Source organism: Musca autumnalis, unplaced genomic scaffold (genome assembly GCF_047663935.1).
Source record: "Musca autumnalis isolate F117 unplaced genomic scaffold, ASM4766393v1 scaffold_2, whole genome shotgun sequence".
Taxonomy (NCBI): Eukaryota; Metazoa; Arthropoda; class Insecta; order Diptera; family Muscidae; genus Musca; species Musca autumnalis.
Genome location: NW_027411755.1, coordinates 268,344,494 through 268,365,523, shown reverse-complemented (window position 1 = coordinate 268,365,523; position 21,030 = coordinate 268,344,494). Strand labels below are relative to the sequence as shown.

The following is a 21,030-nucleotide window of genomic DNA, read 5'->3' as shown; positions in this document are numbered from 1 at the left end:
TGAACTGTCTCATAGCCAAAACTGCCCGAAGGATCGTTCCAATGCTTTTGCGGTGTACTAGAGAGTTCTTCAAAAATGTTCTTGACTAAAATTTTGCTGTATCGAAAATCTCTTATATGCCAAAATATCCAAAAAACCGGCATAAAAACTTAAAGTCAAAATTGGGAGGCTCGATTTTCACCGTTGACATATGCTCTAGTAGAATTTTTTTCTCTGTACAATCCCAGGAGTCAAAAACGCGAACCGCCCATTAAGGTTTCTTCCTTCCATACAAATCGCCCCCTATTCAATAAAGATACATATTTGTACGTACGTACATACGTACAATATATGCAATTTATTTATTTATTTATTTTTTGTTTTTTGACGATGGTGATATTTGCCCATTATGAGGGTTTTTACATTAATGAATATCTGAAAATGTTTGTTAGTCAAAATGTGTTTTCGTTCGTCAAATTAACGAACGAATGGAAAAATGTTTCTTAGAAAACAGAGTGTGAAGTTATCTATTTTATTTGTGTACATAATGTCTGTTCCAGAACAACAAGAATCTACTAATGTTTACTATTTTTTGTAAAGGAAAAATGTTGGTCCTTGCAGATTCTGGAACAGATATATACATATTAATTATAGTTTTTTCGCAATCTCGCAGAACTGACCTATACACACTTCTTAGGGCTTGAGGTGTTTCCATGTCATAGAATTCCAAACGTAGTTTTTTAAAAAATGTCTTGATAATAAACTGACTTCACGTATCGAATCTCAGCAAAATGGAATAGAGTCCAAAAAATTGTTCTCAGCCACAAAACTGCGGTTCCATCTCTTTTGCAGAACTTTCGAATTATCAAACAAAACCCATTAAATCAACATACCTCATGTCTAACACATTACATTAGGGTTATAACTAGACAGCGGAATCCTATGCAAATGCATGTATGGTTAGAATGGTCGTAGAGAAAATCTGATTAGACAGAAACTCGTTTTATCACAAAATACAACGAATTAGGCCCAGAATTTTTTGCATTTTTTGCATATTTGGCTGAAATGTGGTATTAAGTCTTCGTTAGGGGTATGAAACTTTACACCTGAGATTTGTCCGCATGGGTCCACGTCTTCATATAGCCCCCATAGAACGGTATCTCGCGATTTCCGATATTTAGAAGGTTGTGGCCCCAACATCAGACTTAAATGGCTGACATTTTGTATAAAGTCTTCGTTGGGAGTATAAAACTTTCCACCTGAAATCTGTCAGTATAGGTCCACGTCTTCATATATCCCCCATTGAACGGTACTTCCCGATTTTCGGTATTTTGAAGGTTGTGACCTCAATATCCCTCCGAAATGGCTGAAATTTGGTATTAAGTCTTCCTTGGGGTACAAAACTTTCCATCTGAAATTTGTCGGTATAGGTCCATGTCTTCATATAGCCCCCATAGAACGGTACCTCCGGATTTCTGGTATTTTGAAGGTTGTGGCTTCAATATCCATCCGAAATGGCTGAAATTCGGTATTAAGTCTTCCTTGGGAGTATAAAACTTTCCACCTGAAATTTTTCAGTATAGGTCCACGTCTTCATATAGCCTCCATAGTATGGTACCTCCCGATTTTAGGTATTTTGAAGGTTGTGGCCTCAATATCCCGCCAAAATGGCTGAAATTTGGTATTAAGTCTTTCTTGGGGGTAAACAACTTTCCACCTAAAATTTGTCGGTTTAGGTTCATTTTGCATATGCAAAAATTTATGCATTTTGCATATGTCATATATTTCGATTGCAATTTAATCAGAAACCAAAAATATGCCCAGTCCCAAAATTTGACACGAATCGGGTTTGCATAAAATTCCCCTGTCTAGTTATAACATACATTAGATTTATATATGTATATGTACTAGCGGACCCGGTGAACTTCGTCTCGCTATTAAGGAATAAAATTTCATACAAAAACTCAATTTTCGATTTTTCCAATTTTCCGACTTTTCCAGAGAGATTTTCCAAAATTTTCTTCCGTAAAGACCTTCTCCTCGAAAATACGAATAACTGACAAAAAATTGTACAGAAATCGACCTAGCCGTTCTCATTTTATGAATTACTATACATTGTTTACACCATTTTTATATATATAGATGTACATACATTAGGGTTATAACTTTATACAACCCCCTATCCATGTATCATATTTTGAAATGTTTTTACCTAGAATTAGATAAAAACTTAACTATAAGGTGAATCGATAAAAAAAATCTCACGCACAAAATCATTTGAAAATTTGTCTATATGAGCTTTTTTGACAAACGTTTGAAATCAATATAAGCAGATATATAACTGAAAATAAGCTTTGGAGCCACACGACATAATGACAACCTTTTGTTTATCACTAAATTCATCATCATATCATTACATATATATCATTTTATATCATATACCTATAGTTTTATTTCATATACATACATATCATATCATTGAAAAGTGGTTTGTGTGGGACCTTTTTTGAGATTTAGATAGCAAAAGTTCCGTCATTCCCGCTACAGTAAATCATTACTGAAACAAGTAAAAAAGTATCAGTCGGCTTTGCCGACAGAGATATACCCTCAGCTTGTGTATATTGAAACAATTTTTTCTCAAAATACGTCTGTATTTAGGGGGTTTTAAAAATGTTGCACCGACAAAAACGTTGATTAGGATTAAAGATCAAAAGTTTTGCGGAGGAGATACTAAAAGGAATGGATCGACATTGACCGTTATGGAAGTGGATCTCCAGGCACAACATATGATGCAATAGGGGGGTTTTACACTCTTCGGGCTGTTTGCTCAAGAAGTATGGACTTGCCCCTAAAAAAACTTTTACCATCGTAATTGAGGCAGCGAAAGCAAGTTGATTCAACAAAAATCAAAGTGATTCGGTATTAGGTCTTAAAGTGAACTTATCCGAAATTTTGTGTGGGAGGTACCGGATGGAGTGGACAAATATAGTCCATATTTGAACCTGATCTATATCTGGTAAATATATTAGGATGTGTAAAGTGTAGACCAATTCGGCCACTCCCTTCAAGAGTTACCGTACGAACAATTTTTCCGAACATTTTTGAACTTTTGTGGGGGAGATACCTCCAGGAGTGGACCGATCTGGCTTATCTTCAAACTTAAACTATGTTTGGACAAAATATTACTAAGGCCATATTTTGGACTGAATCGGCAGATCCGTTCGAGAGTTATCTTGCGCTCCAACCACCTCACACGGTGTCATAGGGGTTTTTTTGCTATTTTCTCAGGAAGTATGGACTTGCCCCTGATAAAACTTGTACAGTCGTATGGAGGGCAGTGAATACAAGTTGCTAAAACAAAAATCAAAGCGATACGAGAAATGGCCCTAAACTGAACTTTTCTGAAATTTTGTGTGGGAGGTACTCGAAGGAGTGGACCGATTGAGTCCATTTTGGAACCTCATCTAATCTTAGTAGAAATTTCACGATGTGCAAAGTATGGATCAAATTGGTCACTCCCTTCAAGAGTTATCGTGCGCACAAATTTTCCGAACATTTTCGAATTTTTGTGGGGGAGGTACCGGAAGGAGTGGACCGATGTAGCTCATCTTCGAACTTAAACTAAGTTTGGGCAAAATATTACGAAAGCCAAAATTTGAACCGAATCGGTTCATCCGTTCGAGAGTTATCGTGCGCTCCAGCCAGCAGGACAGACAGACAGACAGACAGACGGACGGACATGGCTAGATCGACTCCAAATTGTCTGAAACACATTTCGTCCAAACATACTTGGGGTCTAAAACCATTATTTCGATGAGGCACATTTTCATCGTATCAAAGTGTATATACCCTCCTTAGCCTAAAGGCTGAGGGTATAAAAAAGTTCAAAAAGTCATAACCCCAATATACATACATTCGTATTATACGGGTATTTGATTTCCATATATTTTCAATAAAGTGAATACTTTTCCATGCAGTGTGATGTAATACATTTACAGTCAAACGCATTTTATATTTTGAAATTTTGGTCTACAAAAGTAGAGAACTTACCTTAGCCATCTTTTGTTGTTTTTCTCCTTACGCTACAATCGGGTACATAAACGAAAATGAATAACATGAAACTAGAACGGTTCAAACACCAACAGCTGTTCTTACGAAACTGTCGATGATGGGGATTTTATGTGCCATAGGTTAAACGGTTCCTAAGTATTTTTAAGATTTATTTGGGGTTTGACAATTTTCGACATTTATTGGAGTCTCACAACCGGTAGCCAAAACTAGTGGCAGGGGGTGCAGAAATCATTCTTATTAACTACAACAATTTTTTGCTTATTCAGTTGTTCACTTTGATTCTTTTTTTTTTTTTTTTTTTTTTGCTTCACCACCTTTATTATAATCTAACGGTTTGCGGAATAATGACGAGTATACGACGAACAACGAACATTCATAACTTTGGATTTGTTTTTTTTATATTTTTTCCTTTTCTCGATTCCTCGGGCACCGAACACAATGGGACATCCATACAAAACACACAGACACACACGCACACAGTTAACAGAGGATTCTCTTCACATTTTTGTTGTTTGAATTTGACTGCAGTGCTCCACTGTATGCTGGGGAACAGCTATAGAAACCAAAAGAAATCCCAACTTAGACATCAGTAAAAGCACCGAAAAGGAATTGCCGATACAATTATTATTGATTTTTTTTTACTTGTTACAAGAACGTGATGAAATTTTCACGAAATTTTAAAGCAGATTTTTTTTTATTTTTACATGCACTTTTTAATGTGTTTGCTTTTCTTTTTTTTATTTAAAAATTTAACACTTGGAACATTTTTTCAAGTTGTTGACAGGAAAGGTGTTCTCCTTTTTCCATAAAATTCCTTTGCACGATACACAATGTTCTACTTTTGAACATCCCACAGCGTAGAAACGTCAAAAGCAATCTACTGCGATGCAATGTTTACCGTCCGCGTCTAACTGAGAATGAGAAATGGCAGTTAGGACCAGAAGCAACGACCAATAATGACCAAAATGTCTGTCGTTAGCAACAACAACAAGTGAGCATAAGAGAAAATAACAGTACATTTTTGGAGCATGCGCCTTGTTTATTTTCGAACACATAGATATAAGTTGCGGAAAATATTCAATTATGAAGGATAAGCACAGTAGTTTTGTTTGACCAACTTGTAGAGTTGTACAAATCTAGTTAATAGTTCTTTGTCCTAGTTCAAAAAGTATGAGTAACGTTACACAAACCAATGTGTAATGTTACGTATACACAATTTCTTCATACAAACGACCGAAGTTCGGTGAACGTACAAAAATTTATGTATGTACGTTGTTTAGTTCCACGTTCCACACTAGAGTAATTTCATGACATTTACATATTTCATAAAATTACCCTAGTATAGACCGGGAATTATGGCAGGAACTTTTTGTTAAAGAAGGTAGAAATGACTTCTTTGTAAATTAAGTTTTTTAAAATTAATAGGGTCTACTTCATGGAATTTAAAAATTCACAAAATACTTCGTTTCATCCTACTTTAGAGGATTTTCAAAAGGTATTTAAGGTATTTATGTTTTTTCCTAAGAACGACTCTATTATTTAATATTATTATTATTATTATGTCCCAATTTACATTAGGCGAGTTTACTTGCGGCAATTTTCAGTTTGTAGGTGAGAGAGGGTGCTGAGAGGCAAAGGGTTACCATATGCCTCACCTCTCTCTCCTACAAAATGACAATTGCCGCAAGTAAACTCGCCCAATGTAAATTGGGACTATTATTATATTTTCAATAAGAACAATTTGGTTTTTGTAATATTATTAGTTGTTGTAATTCATACAACTACCTTCTATAAATATGCCTTGCCCTCATCAAAACACCTGTAATACTTGAAATTGGATTGTACCTGATATATGTGAACAGACCATAGCAAAACGTGAACCTACGTCAACAATTTTTGGTGGAGAAGTATTTGACCACATGTAATTTGAGACGAAAATGTAGCTAAAAACTTCAAAATATCTTAAACCGGGTGGTACTATAGGTATGGGGTCTATTACAAAAAGTGGATCTATGTCCAAAATTTTTAGTGGATAAGTTTTTTGACCTTTGAATTATATTATCAATATGCCAAACTACATCCAATTTGGGACAAAAATGTCGATAAAAACCTCAAAATACGTGAAATCGGACGGTATAAATAGGTCTGTCTGGTTACCCTAAAATTTGTAACAACTTGTACCAATTGTTGCTAGAAGTCGTCTGTTAACACAAAAAACTAGCAAACGATAGCGATTCTTTCACTGAGAGTTTGCAAATTCTTGCTGGACAAATTTCTTCTAACAAGCAATTCTTCTTCTTCCTGAAAACAGTCAATCATCTGTTTTTAGTTTTTTGTTGATTTATGTTTGTGAAAATTAAAAACTATTTTATTGTGGAAATAACATAGCCTAATTGCATTGTTTTATGGATAACAAATTTGTAAAGTGGAAAAATACTTTTTTGTTTCATTTTCTTATTTATTTTTAACTAGCTGAACCCGGTGCGCTTTGCTGCCCCAACTACGATAAAAAATAATGGAATGCCATAATTATATTAACCTTTTTAATATTTTAACGAATAAATATAGGAGATATGAAGGCGTTATATACAGCGTTGCCGACAGTTTTTGGTCGGAAATCGTCAAAAAAATCGTCAAATCGTCAACGAAATTTGGAAAATCGTCAGAAAATCGTCATCATGATCCAAAACTAGGTTTGGTTACCGTTTAATGCGATTTTTTAGCCGATAGGTTTGTCAATGAGACTGACAACATAAAATGTACAACCCACAGCAATAAATATAACCCAATCTCACTTAAAAGTTTTGTCCCTAGTTGGCAGACCAAAAGAACTCTTTTTTTTTCTTTGTTTTCAAAGAAACTACCAAATTCTTTTTAAAAAGTTCTTTCATCAAGAAAAAAAGAGCACATATTATACTACTTTTGGTATTTTTGTTGTTGAAAAATATTGCAAAGTCTTGTGGCTATCTGCGAAACCCTTTTTTGTAAAAGCGTTTTGCGATGCCAACGATGACTCGAAAACGGATGGGTCGATTATCGTATATGTTGTTAGCATTTTAAGGACCTATTAATCTTGTCTTAAGGCGAAACAGAATTTAAACAAACTTTTTTTATAAAAAAAATTTAACTGCCAAAGTCAAAATTTCGATTCTAACGAAAAAAATTGACTGTTTTTTTGTCAAAAATCTGTCATTTTTTTTTTAAACTGTCTCGCTTAAGGGCAAGTCTTTTATTTATTAAATAAGCTCACCTAACCATGCGAAGATCGGTCAATACGGTTTCGAGCTATCGTTGGCACCGACTTCAAAAATGCCATTTCGATAAAAACGCTTTAAAGTATCTATGCTACATACAAATCTCAAGAAATTTTTCCCTTCTTGAATTTTTTGCGGCATACTCTACACTACCTGTACTTCAAAATAAGCCAATATTTTTTTTATTTATTTTTTTTTTTTTTTTTTTTTAAGTGACAAGTACAGGTAGCCCCTTAGGTACCGCTATAAAACAGCTTTCAGAAGATGATAGTTTTCCCTGTGGTTTTCTAGTTTGCATTAATGCAGAAAGATAAAGCTGGGTACACATTGCCAGTTTTGAATGACAGATTAGCTCAAACATCGCTTGCTTGACAGTGTGACCGCCCATGTTTGTCGGTACACGTACATTTGGTTGATGGGCAGTCGAAAATCGTCAAAAACTCTCATTAAAGAGGACATGGGTTGGAAATATTATATCTCGAAAAATTTTCAAGGAAGATTTTCATTCATTAACAATCCTACATGAACATTTTCAGCTGATGTAAATCCAAGATGAAAATACCTCTATTCCAGATACATATGTGCCTCGAAATTGTTTAAAAACATTAAAATAGCTCATGAAACCGAGTTTGGAATATTGTTTTCCTTAAAGACTTTCGTGAAATTCTGGTCAAAATATAGTTATCATGTTTTATTTCATACAATTCGTGATTACGTGAAAAATCGTCATTTTGGACCATAAAATCGTCAAATCGTCATTTTCCAATTTTAGGCCAAAAAATCGTCAAAATGACGATAAATCGTCAAATTCGGCAACACTGGTTATATACCTATTCAGGGTTGTTATGGAGCTACTATGGTATTTTTGTATGTTTCAGGAGGTAACACTCCTCCGATAGCTTTTCCGCCTATAAGTATTCCTAATGATTTAGATAGATCATAATAAAAGATAAATCTTAAGAAGTCTCTCAAAGATATGTAACCTTGGTTAATTCCTTCCCAACTATAAGTACTTGTGTAAATAATGATGACTTCTACTGACTGCTAAGTCTTCAAAATTTCATTGAAATTGAACATACGTAACAAAACATGAAATCGACCGAAAATATATATGGGAGGTATATTCCTATATGAACCGATCACGATATAATTTGTCAAATTTATTTTTAAACCAAATCCCGTCTCACCGAAAATATATACAGGAGCTATATCCAAATCTGAACCGATTTCGATATAATTTGGCACATTTAATTCTAGACCAATTTCCGTAACACATTCCAAATTTCAGCGAACATATATACCGTGCTTGGTGCATAAAATACAGGAAATCGGCCGAAAATATATATGGGAGCTATATAAAAATCTGAACCGATCTCGATATAATTTAGCACATTTATTTCTAGAACAAATTCCGTCAGACCCTCCAAATTTCAGCGAAATTGGACATATATAGCGGTGTATCAAATATGGAAATCGGCCGAAAATATATATTGGAGCTATATCGGCACATTTATGTCTACAGCAAATTCCGTAACACATTCCAAATTTCAGCGAAATTGGACATATATAGCGTGTTTGGTGCATCAAATGCGGAAAATCGGCCGAAAGTATATATGGGAGCTACATCCAAATCTTAACTGATTTCGATAATATTTGGCACATGTATTTCTAGGCCACATATATTTCTAGGCCAATATCCATCACACATTCTAAATTTCAGCGAAATTGGACATATATAGCGTGTTTGGTACATAAAATAAAGAAATCGGCCGAAAATATATGTATATGGGAGCTATATCCAAATCGGAACCAATCTCGATATAATTTGGCACATTTATTTCTAGAATAAATTCCGGCAGACATTCAAAATTTCTGCGAAATTGGACATATGTATATAGCTTGTTTGGTGCATAAATTAAGAAAGTCGGCCAAAAATATATGTGTATGGGAGCTATATCCAAATCTGAACCGATTTTGATATAATTTGGCACGTTTATTTCCAGACCAAGTTCCGTCACACATTCCAAATTTCATTGAAATTGGACATAAATAGCTTGTTTGATACACAAAATAAGGAAATCGGCCTAAAATATATGTATGTAAGAGCTATATTCAAATCTGAACCGATTTGAATATAATTTGGTCAATTTATTTCTACATAAAATTCCGTCACACATACCAAATATTGAGATTGTATCTGTAATAGTTCTGAAGATATTTGCATACAAAATCTAAATTTTTTGGAGGTACCTCCGGTTTTGATGCTATATCTCCAGATCAACGCTAAATTTCAAAAAATGATATAGACTATTTTCATTCCAGGCCATGTAGCAATGTACCCTAAAAATTTCAGTAAGATCTATTCAGCAGTTTTCGAGTCTATAAGGCACAAACAAACAGACAAACAAATTTCAATTATATATATATATATATATATATGGTAACATGGGGCGCCTTCGCCACATTTTTTTCAAAATGTTCTCATATCGACATCATTAAAGTTTTTCCAAATATTATTTTTGTTAAGAATATTAGCATGTCTTGACTATAAGTTTTGATATATAAATGATTATAATTTTGTTTTTAAAATATTATTTTTGAGCATTTACAAAATGTCAAAAAAGTGGCGAAGCCTCCCCACCCATGGGGTAGCTTCGCCATCGACATAGGACATATATCAACGGACTCTAAAACTGGCATTTACCATGCTTCCTCCCCAAATATCAACATTATGCATAAATGGAACATGTTTTCTATTTAATAATCAAAAATGATTCTAAAATTTACAAAAAGAAACATATTCTAGCCGTTAATTGAAGTAGGTACCTTGAATTTGGGCATAAAAATTAAATTTTTGCCAAATTAGATAGGTTTAGCACAATATTTGATTTCAACTTCACATTATAGCGTGGTATATCAAAAGCATAAACAATTTAAGTTAAACCTGACATATTTCTCACATTAACCCACAACACCCCTATCATGGCGTAGCCGCCCCACCCCCTACATAGTTCATAATATGAATATATTGACATTTATAATTGCTTTTATCATTCAAAATATTTGGATTTCTATTCTTCAGTAGTTGTCTATTAACGATATAAAATATAATTTTGATATCACAAAAGGTATACAAGATATCACAAAATATACCTACCATAAATATTTTTCGCAATACACCAAAAACATGAAACCGCGTGCATCAGCAATCATATATTTGATAGAAATGCCAATTTTTGGGAGATGAAAGATCTTCGTTAAACTCACAATTTTTCCTTTAACGGCATTTCTGTAGCAGTTATAATTATCAAGAAAATCGGTGCTGGCGAAGGCGCCCCAGTGGCGAAGCCGCCCCATATATATATATATATATATATATATATATATACTTTTTACAATTTTCTAGCAAAAGAGAATAAAAACCCCTTACTCTCTGAGAAAGTTCTTGCTGGGAACGTAACCAGACAGACTTAATATTTACTACTAGCAAAATGCCCGCTACTTCGTATGTGGAAAGGGAATAAGCAATATTTGATATGGAAATAGTGAAGTATGAAAATTTTGTTGTTAATTGATATTTAATTTCATTTAAGTACTCCTCGTACCCCTTTAGTTGGAATTTTCAAAAAATTGGGCATTTTAGTTGATTTTTTCGATATCAATAAGGAAAAATTGTTATCGTAGTAAAAAATAGTAGCTTCTTGCAGGTTCTGGAACATGCATTTTAGTTCAGTATGTTACTCCGAAAACCCCTTCGTGTTCACATAAAACCAACGGTAAAATATTTAATAATTTTTTTTTTTCAAATACAGGACCTTATCTAAAATTTTACAGTTTTACCCTACTTGTTGACCTAATGCCTATGGTATTACATGTAGAAACATGTCATACATTACATACATTTTAAGTGGGAATTTTCATAACCGTTCTGATCAAATTCCAACAGTGATCCCATAACAAATTTTAAAGCGGTGGAATTAAAAATTCTTTCAATCAGTGATTCAATGTTTGGTACTAGTTAGTACTTCTAGTACACTTATTGTTTATTACCCTTTAGATCTTCTAGTACACTAATAGTAAAATTCCAGCTTTATTCCTACACGCAATACCAAATTTAGTACAATTCGTACACATACGCTTCAAAAAATACCTCCTTTTAAGCCTTAACCTAATTAACTGCGTGTTGCGTGTGCGTTCAAAAATACAAAAACAAAATACATGTATTTCAAATTGAAAACAACAACAAATACATGTATTTTGTTTTTGTATTTTTGAACGCACACGCAACACGCAGTTAATTAGGTAAAGGCTTTATAAAGCTTATATTGGAAATGTTGTCAATTCTTTCATATTCCATTTCCAAAAAATTTAAATTTTTCTTTTCGTGCTAAATCAACGATTTTGGGAACATAGATTTAGAAAAAATGCCCGAGCAAATTTTTGGTTTTTGCGGACAAAAGTTATCGCGGTTTTACTTCTGCTTTTAAGAAATAATTTTTATTAAACCGCTAATAATTTTAATGAGCACAATTGTCACTAAAAAGTTATCACGAAGCGACGTCAGTGAGTAGATTGCATAATATTTGTAAAATGTTATTCAGTATTCGCGGAATTTACAAAAATTTACAACATTTTAAATGTAATACGACTTTTTTACAAAACACAGGTCCATTTACCCGTCAAAAATTACAAAAAAAAATAGTTTTAAAAAAACTTCAGGGGGAATCAAATGAGACCAAAATTATAATGATCGAGATAATAGTTTGGATGTTATAGCAAAAATAAGCACATATTTGGGTAACAGAAAATAAATTTTGGTTTGAATGAAATAGTTTTCACATGCATTCTAGAGTTGAAAATATTGGAAAAAATCTATAGGAGTACATCATTTATATTTCTTGAAACTCCCAAGAAAATTTGCGAATTTTGCGTTATCTAGATTCATTTAGAAGGTTTCCCATTAAGGAAAATTATCGGGCTGTTGAGATAAATCATTAGGCTTCTTAAACGAAAATAGAGCCCAAATAAACCGTTTCAATTTATATGCATTTTTATATATGTGTAAATCGCGTAATTATCAAAATCAGTTTGTCCACATGTGATTTTCATATTTAGCAAGACCATATCTTTTAATTTGTATATATTTTTCGAAATATAATTTAGACGCTAAGATGTAGCATCGGCGGCTACACTGTGACACAAAATGGAACTCAAAGTCTGGGGGTGGAAAATTTCTTTTGGAGATGAAAGCCCTTGATGAGTATACTATGAACCCAAAAGGAAATTTTCGACATAGGTCAAGTTTCTGAGATATCGCGCGATGAAGTTTTTGATTTTTTTCCCTATAATACTTGGGAAAATAGCTCCATATCTCTGTTTGGCGTTGTTGTAGCTTCGTTTTGAGGTGACATGTCTTCAGTGAAATCGATTTGTGAATCTTTTTGTAGAACATTTCATTCTTCTAACTCAATGCCTTTCATGTCCTTTATTTCTTGAACCGTAGTGAAAGTACCATAAGACGAGTTTTTTCAGCATCGAAATATTCTACAAAAATGTTGCTCAGAAGATTTTAGGTACGGTTCTCTTTGACAACTAATCGATTTTGTCCCATTTTCATTGTCCTTTTTTAAATTTAATCGGTTTTGGTTCAGAAATAAACTTGTTTTGTTTTTCTGTATATTCGTTATTTGTTATGTATGTCCCAATTTACATTAGACGAGTTTACTTGCGGCAATTTTTCTCGTTCCCTTTTAAACTTGCCTCTTGCATTTATACAAAGCTAGTCCCAATTTACATTAGGCGAGTTTACTTGCGGCAAGTCTCTGTTTGTATTAGAGACATGTATGGGGAATGGAAATGGAAAAAAATTGCTCGTACCTGCAATTTTCAGGCAATTCCTTTTATATTTTTCGTACTTAACATTATTTTCATTGTATTCAACATTTGGTGTAGCCACTAATAAGATAATAGACTTTCCCTAAAATCTAGTTGCTACATATTGACGAAGATGGCTTTAATTGGACACTTACAGTTAGGCAAGAAATGTATTGCAAAAACCAAAATTGTAGAAAATTTCATATTAATTGTTCATTTATGGCAACAAATTATGTAAAAACTATATGTTTTTTTGTGCAAATCTCTTGCTATAGGTCCTTACAACAATATTCCATCAAAATATGCAAAGGTTATTTGCGATTTATAACAAATACGGTCAAAAATAAGAATTAACTACTACTTGGGGGTGACAATAAAAGTATTGCAACGGGAAAATCAGTACTATAAAGCTATAAAATTTTTGCAAATTTTTGCGGTCATTATGCATTTTTATGACTTTTGCGGCTAATAATAGACTAACAGTATCGAATGTAATAAAGTTCAGTGATAAAAAATGCGGTCATGGAGGGTCTTCAGACAGGTAAAAAACGCATAGGACTATATTAACAATAAACAATGACGAATCGGCCACAGGCAAGTATGCCAAGAATGAATATTTGACTCAATTGCTCTGTTCCAGAACCTGCAAAAAGCTACTATTTTTTACTACGATAACATTTTATCCTTTATGTTATCGGAAAAAATAGTACAAATTAGTAGATTCTTTCAGTTCTGGAACAAACCAAATATGTATTGTAGGATAATGGAACAATGCAAAACAGTCCGATTTTGGCTTTGAGAACATCGAAATACCTCTGGAAAGTATATGGAAAAAATTGATACCAGTGTAGTATTTTGAAACGACCTACGACAGAGCACTATTTCGTCTCTCAATGGTATTGATATGATTTAATTTTTACTAATTGGATAGATATTATCCTCTGCTATCATAATTAATTCAAAAAATTGCGCAAAAACCAAAAAACCATCAAATGTAGAAGTTAAACCGCTACTGGAGAAGCTGGAATACCGAATATTTGGGTAATATATTCTTTCCCATGGAAAATAGTATGCGAAATTGGGTTCACCGATATATTAATGATTAGGAAGACATCCCCACTGACACCATTAAGAAATATTTAATAGTCATTAGTCTGAAAGTCAGAAAAATCGATCCCGAAAGCTCCAGCAAAGTCAACTACCACCATTCCAAAGACCAGGTAATGACATGTTAATCTTATTTGTGTAAATCGCCGATGTAATATAACAACACAAAACTCTTAAATACATCGGGCCAACATCCTTATATCAACCCTCATAAAATGTTTGGGTCCAATTTAAGAAAAAACTCCAAAAACATCCTCCAACGAAGGATCAAGATTTACTAAAAAATTGGGAACCAGTATCCCTAGAGTTGAACATACCGAGCCTTAATTTTTGTTTTAACTAAGCTCATTAATGCTCCAATGAATGGCCAAAGTGGATAGACAGCTTATTAAGGAACACACCTTTGGTAATTCTCGAAGAAACCATCGATTCGGTAATTTTTGCAATACTTTTATTGTCACCCCCAAATAGTAGTTAATTCTTATTTTTGACCGTATTTGTCAGAAATCGCAAATACCCTTTGCATATTTTGACGCAATATTGTTTTAAGGACCTATATCAAGAGATTTGCACAAAAAACCGTATAGTTTTTACATAATTTGTTGCCATAAACGAACAATTAATATGGAATTTTCTACAATTTTGGTTTTTGCAATACTTTTCTTGCCTAACTGTATGTTCTCAAAAGGTCTCAATTTTATGGATTTATTCTAGGCATATATATTTTAAAGCGTTTTTCATATTGTCGCAGATTTCCCTGTCATGAAGGATATCAACGCAAACGTATGTACATATACGATACTGGAAACACAAATATAACATTACATTTATAGAAAAGCGCAAAAAAAAGAAGTGCAACCATTTTGTACCTATAGTTAAACAGTTGTTTTATTATCCATATTTATAATTTACCAAATTAATTTACAATGTATATCACGAAGCAACCAAATTTACAAATTACATCCACGATGTGACAGTGGCAACCCAATGCATTGATTTTGATAGCGTTGTGATTTCCAAAGCGCCAAGACCTCGACTAACGAATTGGTACCCATGGTTCCAAGACTTCGCCAAACTTCTTCCTCTCTAAAATATTTAAGTAAAAGAATATGATGACTTTGTTAGTATACCGGTAAGTTAAACTCACGTATTGGTGGGAAATCTTCTGGATGTAATTCGACATAGTGTCTTAGAACAGCATCACGGGTAGCTAAATCATCGTTGCGCTTTTTATCTAGATATGTTCCACCAATGCCACCGAGAACGGCAAAACCAACATGATTCTGAATACCTAATAATAAATATTGAAACACAGTGTGATTAATTTATATTTTTCCTAATTTCTCATTGATATGTTACGTCATTTTAAAACATACCGGAAAATATGGGTCTACGCAAACCCCAATTTAACATGCATGCCAAACCAAATCCGGCAGCTGTGCATGCTAGGGGATTGAAAATTGTGCTTAGGAAAGTTGGTTTTCGATCCCCTTTGTTGGTAAGCAATTCCAATGGATCAATTACGGCCGAGGACATTTTCGTCGAGTTCACAAACAAAACCAAAATACCACACACGAAAACCACAATAGAGCTGACAAACAATCAATAACATATCGATACATTATTATCGATACACTACTATCGATAACATCTTTTTTTTAATTTTATATATTTTGAAGTGCCATATTCTCATAATAAAAACGGACGAAATAAATATGAACAGGGTATGATTTCAATGCAAAATCAATCTTTTGAAGTACGATTTTGTTGTATTTATTCCTCTATCATTCACTCAATTTTAGAGAGCCATGACAAATACATGCTATCGAAAATATCGAATGCAGCAAACATCGATAATTTGCCATCTCTATATCATACTCGCCTTGAATCAGCTGGTTAGTCAAAATTCGTATTGCTTGTGTGACGTAGGCGTCCCGACAACTGTTGTAAAATTATGAATGAAAATCACCGATTCCTTTTTGTTTTCCGTTCACATATTTTGTTTTTGTTCATGTTCTTTTGTTTTCAACACATTTCAATTATTATCTCACAAATTTTTGCATATGAACATGGCATAATTTATTCGTATTTGAGGGTCGACCTAACCCTGCGTTTACAAATGACAGGACAGTTGACTTCATGTATTGGTTGTCAAAATCCCAAAACTTGCCTTTGTGACGTAGGCGCCCAGACAACTGCAAAAACAGTTGTAAAATTATAAATGAAAATCATCGAATTCCTTTTGTTTTCCGTTCACATATTTTATTTATGTTCATGTTCTTTTGTTTTCAACTCATTTCAATTATTATCTCACACATTTTTACAAAAAATGTCAAAATTTTGTATACCCGGCTGTCTGTGAAAAAATGATGGACAGCTGGTAGCCAAACGACAAATGTATGTATGTGTTAGTAAATCAGAGTTGTATTTGAAGATAAACTGTCTAGTGTAAACGCCTAGTAATGCTCCTAATGCTACCGAAAAACGTCGAGCGTATACTATATAAATTTGAACAAATACAATTTTACATTCTGTATGTATATCGCACCTGTTCAACAAAAGGGTAGTAATACAAAATTTTGAAATTTTCACTTTTCTAAATTGATTAAATAAAACCGAGCTCGAGGTCATTGATGTTTATTGTTTTTGTTTATTATTTTATTGATTATTTATTTGAATAATATAATAAATAAAAACAAAAAACAATGACCTTGGAGCTCGGTCATGACAGAACTACCAGGTAGTGGTATCACACCAGCTCATGATACACTAAGAAGGTAGCAGCAACTGCCGTTTTTGGTTACATAAGATGTCAAAATTTGACATAAATTCAATGCAATTGACACATTATGTTACCATCAGCTGGGCTTCAGCTGGGCTGATAATGTTACCTTCTTATTGTATCATGCACCAGCTGATCGAATATGAAAAGTCAAATTTCTTTATAAAAAATTATTTTTGTTGTAATCATGGTACAATAATTCAGGTAGCATTATCATGCCAGCTGATGGTAACATAATGTGTCAACTGCATTGAATTGATGTCAAATTTTGACACCTTATGTTACCAACAATTGCCGATGCGGCTACCTGTGTATTTGTGGTTGTAATTTATCCAACAACATAAAGAAAGTTTTGACATAACATATTCAAAATTATACGATGCCACTACCTGGGTAATTGTGCCATGAGCTCGGTTTTATTTAATCAATTTAGAATAATTAAAATAAAGGTCGAACTAAATAACCAACAATAAAAAAAAATAACTTTTCACTAACAAATACATAATACTCAACTCCACATACTGTAAAAATTTCCCGTAGTTTTGTCTACTCTTTCGTAAAAAATGCCTTTGTCACTCTTCATGTCTTCAGAGTAACTTCGATGTATCTACAAAATAGACTTATTTCTAGTTCTCGATTTTTTTCAACAAAAGAGTAGTATTTCGAATTGCTCGCTTTTTATGTTGTCAACTGCCGCCTATATTTTCAATTAAACGGGATAAGTTTTGAACAAAATGGTGGTAACTCGAACAATTGTTAGAAATATAACCAAATACAAAATAAAAATAAATCCATTGTTGTAATGTAGTTGATGAAGGGGTCGATTGTGGATGGCAACTCAGCTGAAGTTGCGTTTCCAGGAGAGAAAATCACACAAAAATAAGTGAAACGACAGAAATTTTTGTCAAATTCATTCAATATCAGTGTTTTGAGTCTTTGGCTTTTCGTTTAGTTGTAAAAAGGTATGAATTTCAATACATAAATGGAATCTTCTATTACTAAGGGGTCAATTATGGATTGCAACTCAACTGTAGTTGTGTTGCCAGAAGAGAAAATCATACAATTAAAATAAGTGAAACGACACAAATTTTAGTCAAATTCATTCAATATCAGTGTTTTAAACTTTAAGCTATTAATTTAATTGTAAAAAGTATGAAATTTCAATGCGGAAATGGAAATTTCTATTATTGAATTTGCTGTCGGCAACACAACTGGAGTTGGGTTGCTATCCATAATCGCCCCTAAATTTGCTGTCGGCAACGCAACTGGAGTTGAGTTGCCATCCATAATCGACCCCGAAGTATCTTTACGACGGCGTTTTCTTTGTGTAATATACCTTTAACATTAACATATCGTCACCATAAATGCCCAAAGACGTAACCCACAAAACAAAAACTTTACAGGAGAAGCAAAAAACGTTATAAAATTAAAACCTGTTTTACGGAATATTAATCTTATGAAGGCGAGTATATGGGATATTATCGATCATATACGAAGGGGAATAAGTAGTGAAACCAAAACCGCTGAATTGCTTAGTTTTGAGATCCTCCATTACAACAAAATCTGCAATATTATCCCATTTTCCGAAATGCCATTTCTTGAAGAGGATCGTTGTATTTGAACGTAGAAGCCTGAAATTTTGCCAGAGCAGGCATTTTAGCTTTATGTATCAGATTAGGTCAAAAAACGAATTTCGATTTTCATGTCGGTTACGTCTTCGGGCATTTATGGTGACGATATACAGCCTTATTCTGAAATAAAATTCCCCGTGAGTTTTGTCTTTCTGTCGTTTCAACTTAACGGAGAGAGTTAAAAAACTTACGGGCAGACCAAAAATCTATTTTTTGTAGAGAAGATTATTTGTTTCTACGAATTAAAAGGAATGTTTTCATCGCGTTTTTTTCATTAAATTTGATCATAAAGTATTTGGGTAATACGGACGCTCAGAGAGCGTTGTTGTGGTAGAAAAGTGTATTTTTGTACGTTCCGTCTATAAAATTTGTTCAAACAGATTTTTCAAACCTACACCACTTTATCATAAAACCAAATACTCAATTTCTTTTCAGTAAGTTGTGTTTATTGTAAAGAAGCATAAAAAGCACATATCGGTTGGTAGATGAAGCATAAGACACTTGTTTTACGGCAAAAAAATGTATACTTCTATTGACTTAAAATATAATATATTGTACATTAACATTTGATTAAGGCAATTTTCTCAGTTTTTATCAGCATGGATCGAACTACAACTATAGAGGTATCCGCAAATTTGAAGCAATATATATTCTTTTATTTATCTTGATTATTTAGACATCTCAAAATTTGTTTATAGCATTGTATTGTAAAAGTTCGGTGTAAAGCAAGAAACTGTTTAGGCACGTTTAATTGGTATAATAAATGAAAATCGAGGCATGAATTAATACGTACTTATTGAATATATGTCTTATTTTGCTATAGCCATCGTCAAAATTAGGTTTGCATACAATTTTTTCATAAAAAACGAAGGTTTTCTGTGTTTTGATTTCAGTATATGAATAAAAAAACACTTTTCCTACGGCATTTTCGTCCTTGTTGTAAACACAAATAATCCAAACTAAAACAAAAATAAAGTTTACTTAATTTATTTTCAATAAATGTAATATTGTTTCAAAACATAAAAATCAGACCAATTAAAATTTAAAGTTTAAAACTAAAGGAAGATCATTATAGCTTTTGCACGGTCAATCATCATTAGTGTTGGGTAACATGGATACGTTGTTAATATGAATGTGTTAACCTATCGCCATCATCAAGGAAAACGCAATAATGTCAACATAAATGTTTTACTCCATGCCAAATATTGAGAGTAAAGCAATAAAATTGTATATTTCATCGTACTGCAAGAACCCACAATCAAATATTTAATAATTGTAAAATTATATTATTTGGAACCGCGAAAATATCTACGTAACCCTATTGCAATAAAAATGAGAGAAAATAAGAATCATTTCTAACTACAATTCTACAAAAAAGGCACATGAGAGTCATATAATAAAAATGTGTATAATAAAGCATAGGCAGAAAATGTTTTGCAAACATAGTGGTATTCATCATCCACATTTTAAAGTAAAATACTTGCAGTACTTGCTACACACATCCTATATAGGGAGTTGTATAATTAAGGGAAATTAAAAGTATTTAGATAATCACAAACAAGGCTGGTCTTGTCACAACTCAAAATCTACAATAGTCCGTCCGTCTACAGAAGATAAAATTGAAAATGAAAAATGAAGAACAGGTAAGAACAAGATGTAAAATCCCTCAAAAAAATAAATTGATGGTCTTTTCAGCTGCTTTTTTCTGTTATTTTTCTTATGTTTATGTGTGGTTGGTGTGTGTCATTTTGAACTTAATTCGTCATTCGTTTGTTTACTCTTAAAACTTATACTAACTCTATTTACTAAGAAATAATGAAACGATATCTGTTGCGAGCGGTATTTTATGACACCGAACTGATAGCGTTGTGGGGTGAACCCATTTGCGTGAGAACTTTGTCCAACCACTGTAGTGGCCCATGCAAATGTATTTCAATCCAGCATGGCGTGGATGTAACATCCTGTCGATGATATTCAGCACCCCAGCCCTTCACAAAACTCATACGTATTGTACACATTTTTGTTAGCTCATAAACAGCTTCGAAACCGTTGTTCACCGATTGGGATAGGAGTTGAGCAAATTCTTGATTGTTAAAAATTTTCAAAGAACAACCAGGTGGTATTTTACAAACAGTGCTTGGATGGAAGCCGTGATGATAATTACAATTACGTGATTGCACAAATATAGCCGAATCGGAAAGACACTCAGCATAAACTTCACCCGTAACATAGTAGAGATGAACACCTTTACCTGAAATTTGAAAAAAAAAAAAGAATTTGCAATTCCAATAGTTTATTTGGTTGTTTGGCATATACTATATGTACTTCCTAC

At 33.2% G+C, this 21,030-nt stretch overlaps 3 protein-coding genes across 7 annotated transcripts in view; all 3 read right to left on the bottom strand.

The window, feature by feature from the left end:
- The window catches only part of toc (toucan), a 192,974-nt gene extending 188,000 nt beyond the window's left edge, over positions 1 to 4,974 (bottom strand). The window contains exons 1-2 of one of the 2 annotated variants that reach the window (XM_073964956.1): positions 4,693 to 4,961; positions 4,030 to 4,603 (exon numbers count right to left, since the gene is read on the bottom strand). In XM_073964956.1, coding sequence (XP_073821057.1) covers positions 4,030 to 4,038 — 9 coding nt within the window. In that variant the 5' untranslated portion in view covers positions 4,039 to 4,603; positions 4,693 to 4,961. Of the gene's footprint in view, positions 1 to 4,029 lie in introns of both variants that reach the window. The other variant, XM_073964955.1, reaches the window with a different exon arrangement.
- A 10,170-nt stretch (positions 4,975 to 15,144) lies between these two features.
- ND-B14.5B (NADH dehydrogenase (ubiquinone) B14.5 B subunit) lies at positions 15,145 to 15,887 on the bottom strand. Its single transcript, XM_073966450.1, has 3 exons — positions 15,662 to 15,887; positions 15,433 to 15,576; positions 15,145 to 15,371 (listed from the first exon to the last, which is right to left on the bottom strand). Exons 1-3 carry the CDS (start codon positions 15,819 to 15,821, stop codon positions 15,322 to 15,324), a joined length of 354 nt encoding a protein of 117 aa, XP_073822551.1. The 5' UTR covers positions 15,822 to 15,887; the 3' UTR covers positions 15,145 to 15,321.
- A 3,235-nt stretch (positions 15,888 to 19,122) lies between these two features.
- Positions 19,123 to 21,030, bottom strand: part of Mad (mothers against decapentaplegic homolog 1) — a 30,973-nt gene continuing 29,065 nt past the window's right edge. For all 4 annotated transcript variants that reach the window (XM_073964953.1, XM_073964951.1, XM_073964952.1 and 1 more), the window contains one exon: positions 19,123 to 20,949. In XM_073964953.1, coding sequence (XP_073821054.1) covers positions 20,543 to 20,949 — 407 coding nt within the window. In that variant the 3' untranslated portion in view covers positions 19,123 to 20,542. The remainder of the gene's footprint in view (positions 20,950 to 21,030) is intronic.